The following is a 17,215-nucleotide window of genomic DNA, read 5'->3' as shown; positions in this document are numbered from 1 at the left end:
CTCTCTCTTTCTTAGTCTCTCTCTCTCTTTCTTAGTCTCTCTCTCTCTCTTTCTTAGTCTCTCTCTCTTTCTTAGTCTCTCTCTCTCTCTCTTTCTTAGTCTCTCTCTCTCTCTCTCTCTTTCTTAGTCTCTCTCTCTTATGTCTTTCTTAGTCTCTCTCTCTTTCTTAGTCTCTCTCTCTCTCTTAGTCTCTCTCTCTCTTAGTCTCTTTTTCTTAGTCTCTCTCTCTCTCTTTCTTAGTCTCTCTCTCTCTCTTTCTTAGTCTCTCTCTCTCTTTCTTAGTCTCTCTCTCTCTCTCTCTCTCTCTCTTAGTCTCTCTCTCTCTCTCTTTTTCTTAGTCTCTCTCTCTCTTTCTTAGTCTCTCTCTCTCTTTCTTAGTCTCTCTCTTTCTTAGTCTCTCTCTTTCTCTCTCTTTCTTAGTCTCTCTCTCTTAGTCTCTTTCTCTTTCTTAGTCTCTCTCTCTCTTTCTTAGTCTCTCTCTCTCTTTCCTAGTCTCTCTCTCTTTCTTAGTCTCTCTCTCTCTTTCTTAGTCTCTCTCTCTCTTTCTCTCTCTCTCTTTCTTAGTCTCTCTCTCTCTTTCTTAGTCTCTCTCTCTCTCTCTTTCTTAGTCTCCCTCTCTCTCTTTCTTAGTCTCTCTCTCTCTTTCTTAGTCTCTCAGTCTCTCTCAGTCTCTCCCTCCCCCTCTCTCTCCCCTCTCCCTCCCCTGCAAGAAGTCGGTGAAGGGAGAAACTCGATGCACCCACTGAAGTAGCGCTGTGGGTTTCCCTGAACCCACCCCGCAGAAATAAACGGTAAAAACCCTCTTTCAAATGTATGGGTTCAGACAAACCTGCATCGTCGTTGGAGAAATAAACGGTAAAAACCCTCTTTCAAATGTATGGGTTCAGACAAACCCGCATCGTCGGGCGTGTGTAGTCAAAAGCGGCATCCGGCAAAGGTTAAAGAAAAATCGCCATGCAAACAAAGCAAACAGAAAATAATAGTCACCTCCCTTGTACTACACATTTGTACTTGTAGCTTATGATTTTATCATTGCAGGTGGTATTTTCTCACATAATTGTTGAACAATAGCTTGAACCAAATGAGAAACAAGTTTCAAGTCAGTTTGTTTCAATTTAACACCTTCAAAACTGCTCAGGTTAAAAAAGAAGGTTTAGATAAAAACAGAAATCCCCAGAGTTATATCCCTTGCTAATGCTATACACAGGCTTCTGGTGCTGCTTTTCAATTCATCATTTCAGGAGTTATGTTCTAAAATTATTGTTGAATCATAGCTTGAATTAAAAGAGAAATATGTTTAAATTAAGTGTGTTTCACTTGCAAACTTTCTATAGGACGCAATGTATCAGACGGTAAATACCACTGGTTCACTGGTTGGCCTAGTGGTAAGGCGTCCGCCCCGTGATCGGGAGGTCGTGGGATCGAACCCCGGCTGGGTCATACCTAAGACTTTCAAAATTGGCAATCTAGTGGCTGCTCCGCCTGGCGTCTGGCATTATGGAGTTAGTGCTAGGACTGGTTGGTCCGGTGTCAGAATAATGTGACTGGGAGAGACATGAAGCCTGTGCTGCGACTTCTGTCTTGTGTGTGGCGCACGTTAAATGTCAAAGCAGCACCGCCCTGATATGGCCCTTTGTGGTCGGTTGGGCGTTAAGCAAACAAACAAACTGGTTCACAGATCTTTCTTTCTTTTCTTTCTTTATTTGGTGTTTAACGTCGTTTTCAACCATTCAAGGTTATATTCTTTCTTTCTTTATTTGGTGTTTAATGTCGTTTTCAACCATTCAAGGTTATATCGCGACGGCAAGGTTATATCACGACGGGGAAAGGGGGGAGATGGGATAGAGCCACTTGTTAATTGTTTCTTGTTCACAAAAGCACTAATCAAAAAATTGCTCCAGGGGCTTGCAACGTAGTACAATATATGACCTTACTGGGGTTCACAGATCAGGAATGCAATTTTTTTTTCCGCCCTGATATGGCCCTTCATGGTCGGCTGGGCGTTAAGCAAACAAACTGGTTCACAGATCTTTCTTTCTTTTCTTTCTTTATTTGGTGTTTAACGTCGTTTTCAACCATTCAAGATTATATCGCAACGGGGAAAGGGGGGAGATGGGATAGGGGAAAGGGGGGAGATGGGATAGGGGAAAGGGGGGGGAGATGGGATAGAGCCACTTGTTAATTGTTTCTTGTTCACAAAAGCACTAATAAAAAAATTGCTCCAGGGGCTTGCAACGTAGTACAATATATGACCTTACTGGGGTTCACAGATCAGGAATGCAATTTTTTTTCTACCACACCACAGCGAGAGTGTGCAGGGGGTGGGAGGGTGGTGAACCACTGTACATAAAAGGAAAGTTTGCGTGCGTGTTTTCAATCTAAGACAAATGTAGCCAATGTTTTTACAGAGTGACGTTAAATAAACGATTTTATCATCAGAGATTTCAAATAGATAGCAACTAAGATGCCACATTAGCAAGGATTAGCTGCTACCAGGGATAAAAGGTATAAAAAAAATTTGGAAGAAATCCCACCCCTGCCACAGTCACGAGGCACATGAAAATTAGTAATTAATGCGTGAAAATTACGAATTTTTAGTTTTGGCACAAGTAAGCCGTCAGGAAGCGAGCCAAAACTGAAAATTAGACATTAACTCTTGAAAATTAGTAATTAACACTTGAAAATTAGTAATTACCACATCATAACTGTAATTTTTGTGTGAAAAATTAGTAACTTTCACTAGTTAGTAAGCCCTCAAAACTTAACATGTTTTTTCAAACTCCCTTTCTAAGCATATTTCTTAGTACAAATGAGGGCAGGCATGTGGTTTTTCTCCTGTATGTGTCAACATGTGGGAGTTCAAACTCCCTTTCCGAGCAAATTTCTTTAAACAATGAGGACAGGCATGTGGCTTTTCTCCTGTATGTGTCAACACGTGGGTCTTTAAAGTCTCTTTCTGAGCAAATTTCACTTTGCAATCAGGACAGGCATGTGGCTTTTCTCCTGTATGTGTCAACATGTGGGTCTTCAAATGCCCTTTCAGAGCAAATTTCACTTTGCAATCAGGACAGGCATGTGGCTTTTCTCCTGAATGTGTCAACATGTGGGTCTTCAAATTTTGTTTCAGAGTAAATTTCTTTGAACAACGAGGACAAGCATGTGGCTTTTCTCCTGTATGTGTCAACATGTGGGAGTTCAAACTCCCTGCCTGAGCAAAATTTTTTGAACAATGAGGACAGGCATGTGGCTTTTCTCCTGTATGTGTCAACATGTGGGTCTTTAAAGTCTCTTTCTGAGCAAATTTCACTTTGCAATCAGGACAGGCATGTGGCTTTTCTCCTGAATGTGTCAACATGTGGGTCTTTAAATTTTGTTTCTGAGTAAATTTCCTTGAACATCGAGGACAGGCATGGGGCTTTTCTCCTGTATGAGTCAACATGTGGCTCTTAATATGCGCTTTCTGAGCAAACTTCTTTGAACAACGAGGACAGGCGTGTGGCTTTTCTCCTGATGGCCTTTCTCCTGAATGTGTCCACCACATGTGGGTCTTCAAATCCCCTTTGCGAGCAAATTTCTTTGAACAACGAGGACAGGCATGGGGCTTTTCTCCTGAATGTGTCAACATGTGGGTCTTTAAATTTTGTTTCTGAGTAAATTTCTTTGAACATCGAGGACAGGCATGGGGCTTTTCTCCTGTATGTGTCAACATGTGGCTCTTAATATGCTCTTTCCGAGCAAATTTTTTTGAACAATGAGGACAGGCATGTGGCTTTTCTCCTGTATGTGTCAACATGTGGTTCTTTAAATCTGCTGTCTGAGCAAATTTCACTTTGTAATGAGGACAGGCACTGGATGATGTTATTTCAGCTGCCTCTTGTTTCAGTCTAACAACCTTGCTGTGAGCACTAGACAATGTTGGTATTTCAGCTGAATTTTGCTTCAGTCTAACAATGTCGCTGTGAGCACTGGATGATGTTGGTATTTCAGCTGCCTCTTGTTTCAGCCAAACAACGTTGCTGTCAGCACTGGATGATGTTGGTATTTCAGCTGCCTCTTGTTTCAGCCAAACAACGTTGCTGTCGGCACTGGACGATGTTGGTATTCCTGATGTACGCTCCATCTGCACGTTGACTGTTTTGTCCGTCTTGAAATCTTCACCTGCTGGAGCTGTAACAGAAAATTCAAAAAAAATTTTAAGTCTCGTGATGAAAATGTTTACATACCTTTTCTGAAGGTATCTTGTTTGTTTGTTTGCTTAACGCCCAGCCGACCACGAAGGGCCATATCAGGGCGGTGCTGCTTTGACATATAACATGCGCCACACACAAGACAGAAGTCGCAGCACAGGCTTCATGTCTCACCCAGTCACATTATTCTGACACCGGACCAACCAGTCCTAGCACTAACTCCATAATGCCAGACGCCAGGCGGAGCAGCCACTAGATTGCCAATTTTAAAGTCTTAGGTGTGACCCGGCCGGGGTTCGAACCCACGACCTCCCGATCACGGGGCGGACGCCTTACCACTAGGCCAACCGTGCCGGTTTCTGAAGGTATGTAGGACAGCATTCCTGAAAGATAAAAATTCACAACTCCCAAAGACAAAAAGATTCTCTTCCTGAAAGACAGAAAAAGATGTCACTTAAAGGCACACAACTTCTCAGGAAAACAGTTCGGCTCACCATCTCAGATTTTGCCGGTCCTTGCATGGAATACGACCATCTGTCCACTTGGTCACATACAGCAGTCCCTGCAATGTACGGCCCCCGGCGTGAGCGGACACCTGACATGTACGGACACATTTGCTCGGCACGGAGTGTTTTCCTTCTATATTTGCCCCCCCCCCTTAAACGGACACCTGCAAAACGTGGACGCGGACACTCATTTTCGGTCCCAACAGCAGGTCATACCTCCAATGTACGGACAGACCATCGTCAAATTTTCACCACAACAAAATCGATAACGGAGCAGTCCGGTTCTTGGTACAAAGATCACAGCCGCAATGGTGTGATGACAGTCACTGATAACTTGAGTGCACGTGTACCCATCACTCGCCATAGTGAGTAGAAGCATGCAACTGGTGAGTAGAAGTGTTCATCTACTCGCCAAATGCGAGTGAAGATGCTGAATCAAATTGTTGGTTTGGTTCGTAAAATTTGCTCTCTGGCTGGTACGTTTTCAGATGGGGGAGATGGGATAGAGTGACTTGTCAATTGTTTCTTGTTCACAAAAGCACTAATCTAAAATTTGCTCCCGGGGCTTGCAACGTAGTACAATGTATTACCTTACTGGGAGAATGCAAGTTTCCAGTACAAAGGACTTAACATTTCTTACATACTGCTTGACTAAAATCTATACAAACAGACTATATTCTATACAAGAAACACTTAACAAGGGTAAAAGGAGAAACAGAATCCGTTAGTCGCCTCTTACGACATGCTGAGGAGCATCGGGTAAATTCTTTCTCGTCCCAATATGGGACACTCCCTAACCAGCGGGGGAAGTCTTATAAAAGCAATCTGTTGTACTGTATAGCCACTACGTCTTATAAAAGCAATCAGTTCTACTGTATAGCCACTACGTCTTATAAAAGCAATCTGTTGTACTGTATAGCCACTATGTCTTATAAAAGCAATCTGTTCTACTGTATAGCCACTACGTCTTACATTAGCAATCTGTTGTACTATATAGCCACTACGTCTTATAAAAGCAATCTGTTGTACTGTATAGCCACTACGTCTTATAAAAGCAATCTGTTGTACTGTATAGCCACTACGTTTGTTTGTTTGTTTATTTGTTGCTTAACGTCCAGCCGACTACGCAGAGCCATATCAGGACGAGGAAGCGGGGGATGAAGGGGGCCACTTGTCAAGCGATTCCTGTTTACAAATGCACTAACCCATTACTTGTGTCACAGCAGGCTTTAGTAAAACTAAATTAATACCTACTGGAAGATTACCAGTTTCCAGTATGTTAAAATAGGCTTAACCTATCTACTGCTGGACTTACATCAGAACACTAACAGATTAAACTATACATGAATCGCGAGACAAGCGGCAAGAGAAGAGATTTTTGGAAAAAATACAGGTGAATGAGCAAGAAGGCAGAAAAAAGAAAAGAATTCATGAAGAAAAAGAGAGCATGACAGGAAAGAGGAACCAAAAATCTACCTAACAGCAAACTAGAAAGCTCCTGCGGTTCCAAAAACAGGAGGGGCTTTTAATTTCATAACCGCAGTGCCCCACTGCGGGAAGCCACTACGTCTTATAAAAGCAATCTGTTGTACTGTATAGCCACTACGTCTTACAAAAGCAATCTGTTGTACTGTATAGCCACTACGTCTTATAAAAGTAATCTGTTGTACTGTATAGCCACTACGTCTTATAAAGGCAATCTGTTGTACTGTATAGCCACTACGTTTCTTTCTTTATTTGGTGTTTAACGTCGTTTTCAACCACGAAGGTTATATCGCGACGAGGGAAAGGGGGGAGATGGGATAGGGGAAAGGGGGGAGATGGGATAGAGCCACTTGTTAAGTGTTTCTTGTTCACAAAAGCACTAATCAAAAAATTGCTCCAGGGGCTTGCAACGTAGTACAATATATGACCTTACTGGGAGAATGCAAGTTTCCAGCACAAAGGACTAAACATTTCTTACATACTGCTTGACTAAAATCTTTACAAACATTGACTATATTCTATACAAGAACCACTTAACAAGGGTAATAAGTGAAGAATTTTATGGGTGAGAAAAGGAAAGTAAAAGGACTTTGGGGAGGCAGAAATAGAGAAGAAACAAGAAAAAGATCCTAATTAGGTTCACGGCATCGAGAAAGATGCGACCTTCTCTCAGAAATTAGTAGAGAAGGCTCCCCCATCCACCACCTGGGGGACGCGCCTCTACGCCAATTAGGGGGCGCGAGGTAGCCACTACGTCTTATAAAAGCAATCTGTTGTACTGTATAGCCACTACGTCTTACAAAAGCAATCTGTTGTACTGTATAACCACTACGTCTTACAAAAGCAATCTGTTGTACTGTATAGCCACTACGTCTTATAAAAGCAATCTGTTGTACTGTATAGCCACTACGTCTTACAAAAGCAATCTGTTCTACTGTATAGCCACTACGTCTTATAAAAGCAATCTGTTGTACTCTATAGCCACTACGTCTTACAAAAGCAATCTGTTGTACTGTATAGCCACTACGTCTTACAAAAGCAATCTGTTGTACTCTATAGCCACTACGTCTTACAAAAGCAATGTTTGCTGAATATGGCAGGGGAATTATTGGCCTATTCAGTCGATCGTATGTTTCAACATAAACTGCCTTATCGTTGTTACAGTTAAAATGAGCTGCGAACAAAGGCATTTTTCTTTTTCTTAGTGATGTGCTGTATACAAAGCTTCACTTACCGTAAACTATTTTGTCTACAAGCTTATCCTGCAGTGTCAACCTGGTTTAAATTTATTTATTTTATCTCTCTCTGCTTTTTCTTCAAAAGACAAAATTATCTTTACCGTACTTTTCGGGTCATAAGGCGCAACTTTTTTCCTCGAGTTCGACCCCTGCGTCTTGTATAACGAAGCGTCTAATCCGTGTATGAAATACGAAAAAAATCAAAGAGACCGCCTGAGTACCAGTCAAACAACTTGTGATAATGCATGTTTCAGCTACTAGGTACTGCCCTGGCCAAGTTTCCTCGAGCTCTCAAGCCACCCAGCTATCACAATGCCTGCCTTTGATCTGGCCGCACACACAGAGCACACATAATTATTTCCACTCTGTTAAACTCGGTCACTGACCGGTCACTGACCCGGTGCAGGAAGTATTTCCTCTCTCAGATATGACAGGGGAACCACCTCTCATGGCAAAAACTGGGTCATTGACCCCTGGGAAGAAGGTCGTGTCTATAAACAAGGCCACCCAGCTATCACAATGTCTTTCGATCTCGCCGCACACACAGAGTTTGACTCTGTTAAACTCGGTCACTGACCGGTCACTGACCCCGAAGCAGGAAGTGTTTCCTCTCTCAGATATGACAGGAACCACCTCTCATGGCAAAAACTGGGTCATTGACCCCTGGGAAGAAGGTCGTGTCTATAAACAATGGACCTGGCTTTGATCTCGCTGGCTTATTTTCATTCTTCGACTACCGGTATACTTTTTCAATTTTGGTGCGCCCTATCGGCCCCCTGCGTCCAATGGGTGACTGGATTACAATTTTTTTTAAAAAGAAGGGGGTGCGTCTTAGATAACGAAGCGCCTTGTCACCCGGAAAGTACGGTACATAGGTTTTGTTAAAACTAAAGTAACAGTAACACACCTAAAAAATTGAAAATTTTCTAAATTTTAATTTGATTATATACTTACCCAACTCACATCAAGCAATTTACTCCAGTTTAGTGCTAGGACGCTGAATAGCATCGCCTTGGTAACAAGGGGAGGTCACCCTAAAAAAGAGCTACCTTGACCCCTTATCATGACAAAGTCACGCGTGACTTCCTGACCTTGCCGCCATCTTTGAATCATTCAATCGAAAGCGAACATAGAAAAATTTCCCTCTTTTTTAGGAAAAAAACCCCATAAAAACCCCAAAAGCGGGGCAGGCGGGCGGGTATCAACTATGTGAGTTGGGTAAGTATATAATCAAATTAAAATTTAGATGAAAATTTTCAATTAAATTACATTCTTATCCCAACTCACATCAAGCAGAATGCTAATGAAGGAGGTGGGGAAACAAAATTCCACTTGTCCAGCCGACAATGGCTGGTAGGGAGCTACTGCCACCATGACGAGTGCTGGCCACATCTCGCAGGTAAAAGTTGATGAAAACACCCTGCGATTTCCAGTAGGCAGCGCCTAAGACCTCTGCCAGCACGCCTGAGCGGAGGACTGCCAGAGAAGTAGCCCAGGCTCTGGCTTCATGAGTTCTTGACAACTTCATAGGAAGGACAGAATGCCCAATCCCAACTTGTCTGTGCCACCACGCATACGCTTGTTTAATAAGCGTAGAGACCCATCTTACCAAAGTGACCCGCGACAAGTCCTTGCTCCTTTCAGTGTCAACTGAGATGAAGAGCAGTTTATGGTCCCTAGACCTAATGGGCGTGGTACGGGATAAGTAGCTGGTAAGAGTACGAACAGGACAATTGACCATATCAGGGTCACCAGACCGGCAGACGCAAGAATCCTACTTAAAGGAGGAATGCGAATAACAGAGGAGGACAGACCTTGTTTTTGGTTTTGGCAAGGAACTCCGGCCGAAATCTTAAAACAAAAGAGCCATAGCTCTCAAAAGAAATATCCTTAGCCAGGCCTGAAAGAGCGTGCACCTCACCGCCTCCACTGGCAGAGGCTAACAAAACGAGGAACAAGGCTTTACGAGTCAAGTTAGCTAAGCTCGCTGAAGCTAAAGGTTCGAAATCCGAAGAGGCTAGAAACTTGAGTACCAAAAAATAAGTCCCACGCGGGAAGAGGGGACTTAGCCTTCGTAAAACCAATCGCTGCCCCCTTAACTCTCTTCATGCCACCGGCGGTAGCGTCCGCCAGCCTTTGTGTCTATACCACTGCACCACCGTCGGTAGCTACCGCCGAGAAAAATGTATGTCGTAAACTGTCGTAAACTGGCTCATTTGCATACTGACCTCTAGTACAACGCATGCGTACTGAATAAGAACGTTTTAACTTCCGCCATCTTCCTTCAAATTGCGGGAGCGTGCTTGTTTTCGATGTGAAAACTACAAAAGAAGATTCGTTTGTGGCGATTTGTGGTGTAGAGACGTAATGGGCGCTTTTTGGGCAGAGTTGTTAGGCAATAATGACAGCGACGACGATGCTTTTGAAGGATTTTCTTTGGAAGAGGTCGCCGAATCGATGAGGAAACTGCACATGCGATCCGAGTGTTGCAAGCACCAGAGCCAGAGTCTGATTCCGATGAAGAAGACGACGAAGTGATCGGAGATTCGAAAATCAGTGCTTACGATTGTGACAGGTTACGAGTTCTGTGAGTTTCAACCTTTTTATTTTCGCTGTGTGACCGTGTCGTCTTCTGCTACCCAAGTTTGAGCATCAATGTCTTGTACATTCATTTTGTCATTCTCACAAAAAATTTCAGGGCAATGCAATGAAAACTTTTTTTTTAATGATTTTTTTTAATTCGGTAGGTGGTTAAATTACCAATTTCCCCAAAAATGCTTGGTTTACAGGCATAGGAAGAGTGTAAAATTACATGGCGTGAGAAGAGTTAAGCACACTAGCAATTACACCGCCCAGGTTAATGCTATGCCCTAATTGCTTCAGAGTAGAAGAAATGGCTGAGCGCCTGACTCTCAAAAAAGAAGGAGCCAAGCCCTGAGCAGCCAAACACGAGAGATGATTTGCTACATGCATAGAGCGAGGTGAAGTAGCAGTAACTCCATTCTCCGAGCACCACTTTGTCCAAGCTGACCAGTGTGACGCATAAACAGTGCTGGTCGATTCCCTGTGGGCCTTTTGGACAAAGCCTAAAGTAGCGTCTGAGGAGCCAGAACGGCGCAGCGACCTAGAAAGAATGGAGGGCCGTCTGCGAGGCGAAGGAGGACGGGGAACCAATGTTGGCTGGGCCACCAAGGGGCCACCAACACCAAGCAAGGCTGTCCCCGCTCCGCCTTCCTGAGAACCTCTCTCAAGAGATGAAACGGGGGGAAAGCATAGGCTCAGACGCGACCAGTTACTTCGAGGGCGTCTGTTTCCCTCCCCTCTGGGTCTGGAAAGGGGGAGATAAAGACCTGAAGCCTGCAGGAGAATCTTGTCACAAACAGATCGACTGTAGGCTTGCTGAAATGCCACCCAGACGTTGTAGGACCTGATGAGTCAGAGTCTACTCCGTGTGCATCGTACACTACGGGCGACTGAAGTAGTCCGCAAGAACGTTGAGTATGCCTGGGACGTCCTTCGCTGACAACAGAATAAGGTGCTGGCTGCCCCAGGCAAGAATCTGACCTGACCTGACAGAAAGAGCGAGAGACAAAGTGCCTCCCTGTTTGTTGAAATAGGCCGCCATGGTCGTGTTGTCTGTGCGAACCCCAATTTATTCGTTCCTGACCATAGACAGAAACGATTGGAGTCCCAGGAAAACAGCCTCTAACTCTAGGGCATTAATGTGCCCCCCACTCTGCGTCTCGTTCCACAGACCTGACGCAGTGTGAACAGAAAGATGGGCACCCCAGCCCTCCATAGACGCGTCTGTGAACAGAAACTCGTCCGGGGGGGGGCAAACGAGATTGGCACTCCCTGTGAAATCCCAGGGAGCAGCCACTGCCTCGTTGTGTGCCGAAACCAGCTTTCAAGAGAGACTACTGTCTCCCAGCCCTGAAGAGAAGGCTTCCACAGCGAACTCAGGGCAGCCTGAAATGGCCGCTTGTGGACTCTGCCTAAGGGCACAAGAGTGGCCATCGATTCCATTTGGCCAAGAAGAGAGGTCAGAACACGTACAGCCGCTCTCTTTATCAAGGACAGAGTACGAAACAGACTTTGCAACCTGTCCACCCTTCTCTGTGAAGGGCGTACCCGCCAATCGACGGTGTATGTCTTTGCGTGTGGAAGAAAAACAACCCCAATGCTAAAAACGTCTGTGCCAAACCTAGGCTTAGCCACATGATGGTGTTTAGTTCTTTCCGTAACCTCTTAGAAAGAAAAGCTGAAACTAAGGAATTCCTGCGAGTCCTTTGTGCTGCGCCGCGAAAGTCGCTGACAGAAGCCACTGCCTCAAGAGGTAGGCTTAGCCGGAAAAGTTCCGACTGAGAGGTTACGAGCAATGGCTCAGTGAGCCTAAAAATTCAGTCAGAATGTGAGCCCATAATTTGGACATGTTCTGGCGACTTGTCAGCAACCAAAGCTTATGACCCTGATGAGAAAGCGCAATTCCGTAAGCCGTAAAAGCCGAGAAAGTTTTAACAGCTTGCCTTGTTTTTCACCACAGAGGCAAAAAACAAAAATTGAGGCCTTAGCAACTTCACCCTAGAAGGTGAAAAATAAGAGGTATGCCGCACCAAAGATGGGCGTACATACCGCGAAGCTGCCTAAGGCAGAGGGTTTAACCCAATGTGTGTTTGCTTAGCTCCGTATCTTGCCTAAATAAAGGCCAAATGTGGCCAGCCGACGCAGATCACAGCTTCTCCCAGAAGATGAACCACAAAAAGCAAAGAGCGGAGTAGATCCGCCTCTTGTTTGCAAACTGAGCCAAGCAATGTGCCAAGAAAAGCGCTGGGAGGCTCCGCTGTTCAAAAGACTTTAGCCAAAGCAGCTAGAAGCGACATGACATCCTTCTCCCGTGCGTCACGACGAAACTCGAAGTTAACAAGAGCAGAGAAGATAGAGCTCTATAAAAAAAATCTTGCAAAGTTTCCTAAACAGAGGATAACTTGAAAAGATCATGTGCTTATTCCCCCAGAGACAAGAAAGAGGACTCAGTATAACATACTGTTCTACTGTAGCCGTCTTCCCTACCAGAATAGTGACAACTTTCTCTACCGCATCGTCACGAAACCTGAATTGGTCTAATGACGACGCGATCAATCTCGACAGAGATCTCTGCAAAGTCTCAGAGAGAGACGATAACTCAAGCGTAAGCCAGTTACTCCAAAGACAAAAGAGAATTCTCCGAAAACGGGACTACTCTGTCTCTGCTGTATCATCTTGCCTAAGGACTGCAAGTTCCGGAAAAGTGGAACGAGGCAAGGCAAACGAGCCAATCAAATTGACTGAATTATGCAGCAGTGTAAACCTCTTAGCCAAACCAGCAGGCAAAGCTGAGGCTAAAAACAAAGAAGCACGGTAAGGCTGCGCTGAATCAGGAGCCAGACCTTGTGCTGTTAACCACGGTACAGCGTGAAACGCACCGCCGTACTGCCCAGTAGTCAGTAGCATAGACAGCTCAAACGCTACCAACGGGAATTTCCGAAAACGGGAATTTCCGAAAACTGAACTGCTGTTTCCGTCCTTCGCAGAACGGGAATCCCCCAAAGCGGAAGGAGGTTGGGCAACAAGCCTACAAGTGTTGCCGCACCCTCCTCGAACTACCTTGAAGTAACTTCCGCCGCCAAAGCCAGTGCTAGCGGAAGTTCAACCAGTACACGGAAGTTGGCATCTTTGTCAACCTGAACAGAAGCACCAAAATCCGACTCATACTGAATCCCGCACATCCGTGCAACAAGGCAACGAACTTCCGCCCTGACTACAATAGTCAGGCGAAGCGTCACCCAGAAGAGACGACACACGAGGGATGCGATACCCAAGCAGTGTGTCCCTAGGGACTGCTTTCCTGCCCAGAGGGCGGAAGCGGGGAATGTCACCCCCTCCTCAAAATACCGTGAAGCCACTTCCTCCGCTAAAGCCAGAGCTTGCGGAAGCTTAGTCGGTATGCGGAAGTTGACATCTTCGTCACCCTGGACGGAAGTGCCAAAATCCGACTCGTAGTCCCTCACTTCCGTGAAGTCAGGCAAGACACTTCCGCCGTGACTACCATAGTCCGACGAAGTGTCGCCCGGAAGAGACGCCCACGAGGGATTTTATACCCAAGCGGTACGTCCCTAGGGACTGCTTCCTGCCTGAAAGGCGGAAGCGGGGAAAGCTATGAAAGCTGTGCTGCCGCACCCACTGTTCCTCTAGGGAGTGTAGGAGGACGCACTTCCCCTGTTCGGTCAGAGACCGAACGCGTGTCTGGGCTTTTCCCTCGATCTAGACGTTCACTCAATCGGAACGACGTAGACCTAGGGCCTAAGCTTTCGCGCACACGAACCGGTGTGGCTACTCTCTCCAAACACGCACTTCGTTTTGGCCGGAGAACCCGGTTCCTGGCGAAGTATAAATACCTTGATCGTCGTCAGTCCAAGAGGCCTGGGAACGCAGCAGGGAAACACCACAGATGCCCTCAAACGAGGCGTGAACGTCGGCGGACGTAAAAGTGGAGGAAGGCGGAACACACACCCTGGCAAGGGAACGCACACCTCCCACACCGGAAGGCAAAGACACATCTCAGCCTTGGTAGACGAAAACTCGGCTGAAAGAGAGGATATCTAAGCACTCAAGGAGTGCAAAATACCATAAACATCCTGCTTCTCGCTAACAGGGCCTGAACCGGACAAGACCGGTGAAGCAGCTGAAGGCAAACTAGGCATAGCCGGAGAATTAGGTAAGTCTATCGCACATCAAACGAGGATTTAGTCAAGGATCTGTGACTTTAATCAAAGCTTAACATGCCGAACTCTACGACTTACGAGAAGGCTTCTTTGTGGGAGAAGGCTCGGCCACCAACTTAGCATTTTTATTCTTTCCTTATCCGACATGGCGAACGGAAAAAATGTAAACAAAGCTAAGTATTCGACCAAACCTAAGTCACAAAACGATAACAAACGACAAAAAAGCTCACCCAAACACACAGTAGGAGCAGAGGGACCGTGTGCAAGTACCAAGGCAGGGTCTGACAAAGGCAGAAGTCAGACAAACCGGCTGAAAGCCGGAGCAAAATCAAAACACGTCTGTAGACACAGATCGCTGGAGAGTGAATGATTCAAAGATGGCGGCAAGGTCAGGAAGTCACGCGTGACTTTGTCATGATAAGGGGTCAAGGTAGCTCTTTTTTAGGGTGACCTCCCCTTGTTACCAAGGCGATGCTATTCAGCGTCCTAGCACTAAACTGGAGTAAATTGCTTGATGTGAGTTGGGATAAGAATGTAATTTAATGTCACTTTAACAATTAAAGATAGCAGTCTTCAGCACGGCACATTGCTTCAGCAGGTTGTAGACTGAGGATGTTGCATTTGTTGTTTTAGTGTTAGATAGGTTTGGTTAACCTTACCGTATGGCTCTGGTTCCGTCATGTGCCAGTACTGCGGTGTCTCTTCTGCGACATCAATCTCTATCTTGATGTCAGACAGAATTGCTGTGTCTCCTTCCTCCATGCTGCAGTGAGAAGCTGCATGTACCTGTCTGGTCACTGGTCAAGGCCTTGGTGGTTCCCCACTGTTCACAGTTCAAGGCGTTACTGTAGAAAAAGAACAAAAAATGTGGTACATGTATTTGAAGAAAACGAGGATGAAATGGTGCAATGGTTATTCTGCTTGCACTTGCAGTAAAATAAAAATCCATGGCAGCTGGTCGTTATGGTAATTCTTCCCCCACCACATCACAACCACCAAAATAGCACACGAACATCTGAACAGCCAATTTCAATTTTTCAAGGGAAAAAAATCGAACAAGTTTGTCTTTCAAAAGTTTCTTGTATACACAAAGTACAAAAATGGCACGCGCCCCTCAGTTATCACTATATGCAAAGTAATCATTGTATGCAGAAATTAGCGATAAACAGGTGAAATAAGGCAAAAGCTATATGCACTACGAGTGTTTTCAGGATTGCTAGGTCTGTATACACTCCGACAACGAAAAGCTTTGTTACAACTCTTTTGTCAATGAAATGCCCCCTAACTAGTCATTAGGAAGTAGCCAATGAAAAACCAATATATGATGTATTGACTTCCGCTGTCTCTTTTTTGGAGTGTCGAGGGTTGGCAAATAATGTACATTTACATAGTATACTTCCACTTGTGAGTCACAAAGTGTGTTCCAAACTGCCGTGCAACAACAGTTTTTGTGTGTGTTACTGTTCGTGTTTTGTTTGTGTATGTCACAAGCGTACTTTGATATGGGTACAATGAATCGACAATGAATGGCGTCGCCGGAATGACAATCTGCATGTTGATGTGGTTGTCTGGTCTTTGATGTACACTCAGAGAATGAAATCTACATTATATTATAAGTATATTATAAGGTTTTTTAATTGTTTTGCACCGACTATACGCACTTGGAGCATATAGAAGTATACAGGGTTCAGAGTCCTGTATACACTCCGGCGTTTTTGACACCACTTTGTCTCACCTACTGCGAACAACACCAAATACTCTGTCCTGAACAACACGGCTTCCGACGGGGAAGATCATGCGAGACCCAGCTGCTAGGGCTTGTCGACGAGGCCTCTTTCGCGCTTGAGCAAGGGCACCAGGTGGACCTTCTAGTGCTGGATTTCTCCCGCGCGTTTGACAAGGTCAGCCACAGTCTACTCGTGCATAAGCTCCGTCAGTACGGCATAGGTGGGAAAGTCAACGCCTGGGTCGAGGATTTCCTCACCAACAGGAAGCAGTCCGTCGTCGTCAACGGGGCCATCTCAGAGCTAGCTCCAGTGGAAAGTGGCGTTCCTCAAGGGTCCGTGCTCGGGCCGACGCTATTTCTGCTGTACATAAACGATCTCCCGTCAGACCTGACCTCGACTGCGCGACCTTTCGTCGACGACACAGCGTGCCATGCTGACGTCAAGACAGCAGCGGACCAAGAAAACCTCCAAACAGACCTCGACAGACTGGCGTCCTGGGAACAAGAGTGGAAGATGGCATTCCATCCTGCCAAATGCACCACCGTACACATGACCCGACGCCGTACCACCCTACCATACGAGTACCAGCTCCACGGCCAGAAACTCCAGGAGGAGACCCAGGCCAAGTACCTCGGCGTCACCCTGACCAAAAACCTGAAGTGGAACACCCACATCGCCAACATCACCACCAAGGCGAACAGAGCACTTGGCTTTGCTAGAAGCAACATCAAGCTCAGCAACAAGAAGGTCAAGGCGGCTGCATACAAGGCACTAGTACGACCCATCCTAGAGTATGCCAGCCCAGTATGGGACCCACACACCGCTGAAGACAGTGCCTCTCTCGAAAAGGTCCAAAGAAGAGCAGCCAGATGGGTGTCGCATCGCTTCCGCCAGACCTCCAGCGTCAACAACATGCTCGAAGACCTTGAGTGGCCTACGCTTGAGAGCAGACGGAGGCGAGCGAGACTAACAACCTTCTACAAAGTCCACCACGACCTTGTCGCAGTGAAGAGCAACCACGCACCAAAGCCAAGCCCACCCAAGTAAGAAAAGTAAGATCTGGTTAATCTTCCAATAAATTAGGCACATACCGAGTCTGATGCATTTCTTTGTTCCAAAAATTCTTAGGTAAACAAAAAAACTGTCTCGAAGGTAATTTCTAACAATGTCAACCTCCCTACTGCTGCATAATTATGAACATGCTGAACTGAAATAAAAGCTGCATGATCAAAATGACTGGTCCATTTGTTTGTTTGTTTATTTGTTGCTTAACGTCCAGCCGACTACGCAGGGCCATATCAGGACGAGGAA

At 45.5% G+C, this 17,215-nt stretch overlaps 1 protein-coding gene across 2 annotated transcripts in view; it reads right to left on the bottom strand.

Moving 5' to 3' along the window:
- Positions 1–696: 696 nt before the first annotated feature.
- Positions 697–17,215, bottom strand: part of LOC138949650 (gastrula zinc finger protein XlCGF57.1-like) — a 59,012-nt gene continuing 42,493 nt past the window's right edge. Inside the window, exons 1-2 of one of the 2 annotated variants that reach the window (XM_070321442.1) lie at positions 14,837–15,147; positions 697–4,167 (exon numbers count right to left, since the gene is read on the bottom strand). In XM_070321442.1, coding sequence (XP_070177543.1) covers positions 2,801–4,167; positions 14,837–14,939 — 1,470 coding nt within the window. In that variant the 5' untranslated portion in view covers positions 14,940–15,147 and the 3' untranslated portion in view covers positions 697–2,800. Of the gene's footprint in view, positions 4,168–14,836; positions 15,148–17,215 lie in introns of those variants that run through there. The other variant, XM_070321441.1, reaches the window with a different exon arrangement.

This window comes from Littorina saxatilis, linkage group LG16, assembly GCF_037325665.1.
Source record: "Littorina saxatilis isolate snail1 linkage group LG16, US_GU_Lsax_2.0, whole genome shotgun sequence".
In the NCBI taxonomy this organism is placed as follows: Eukaryota; Metazoa; Mollusca; class Gastropoda; order Littorinimorpha; family Littorinidae; genus Littorina; species Littorina saxatilis.
This window is presented reverse-complemented; position numbering and strand designations above follow the sequence as displayed.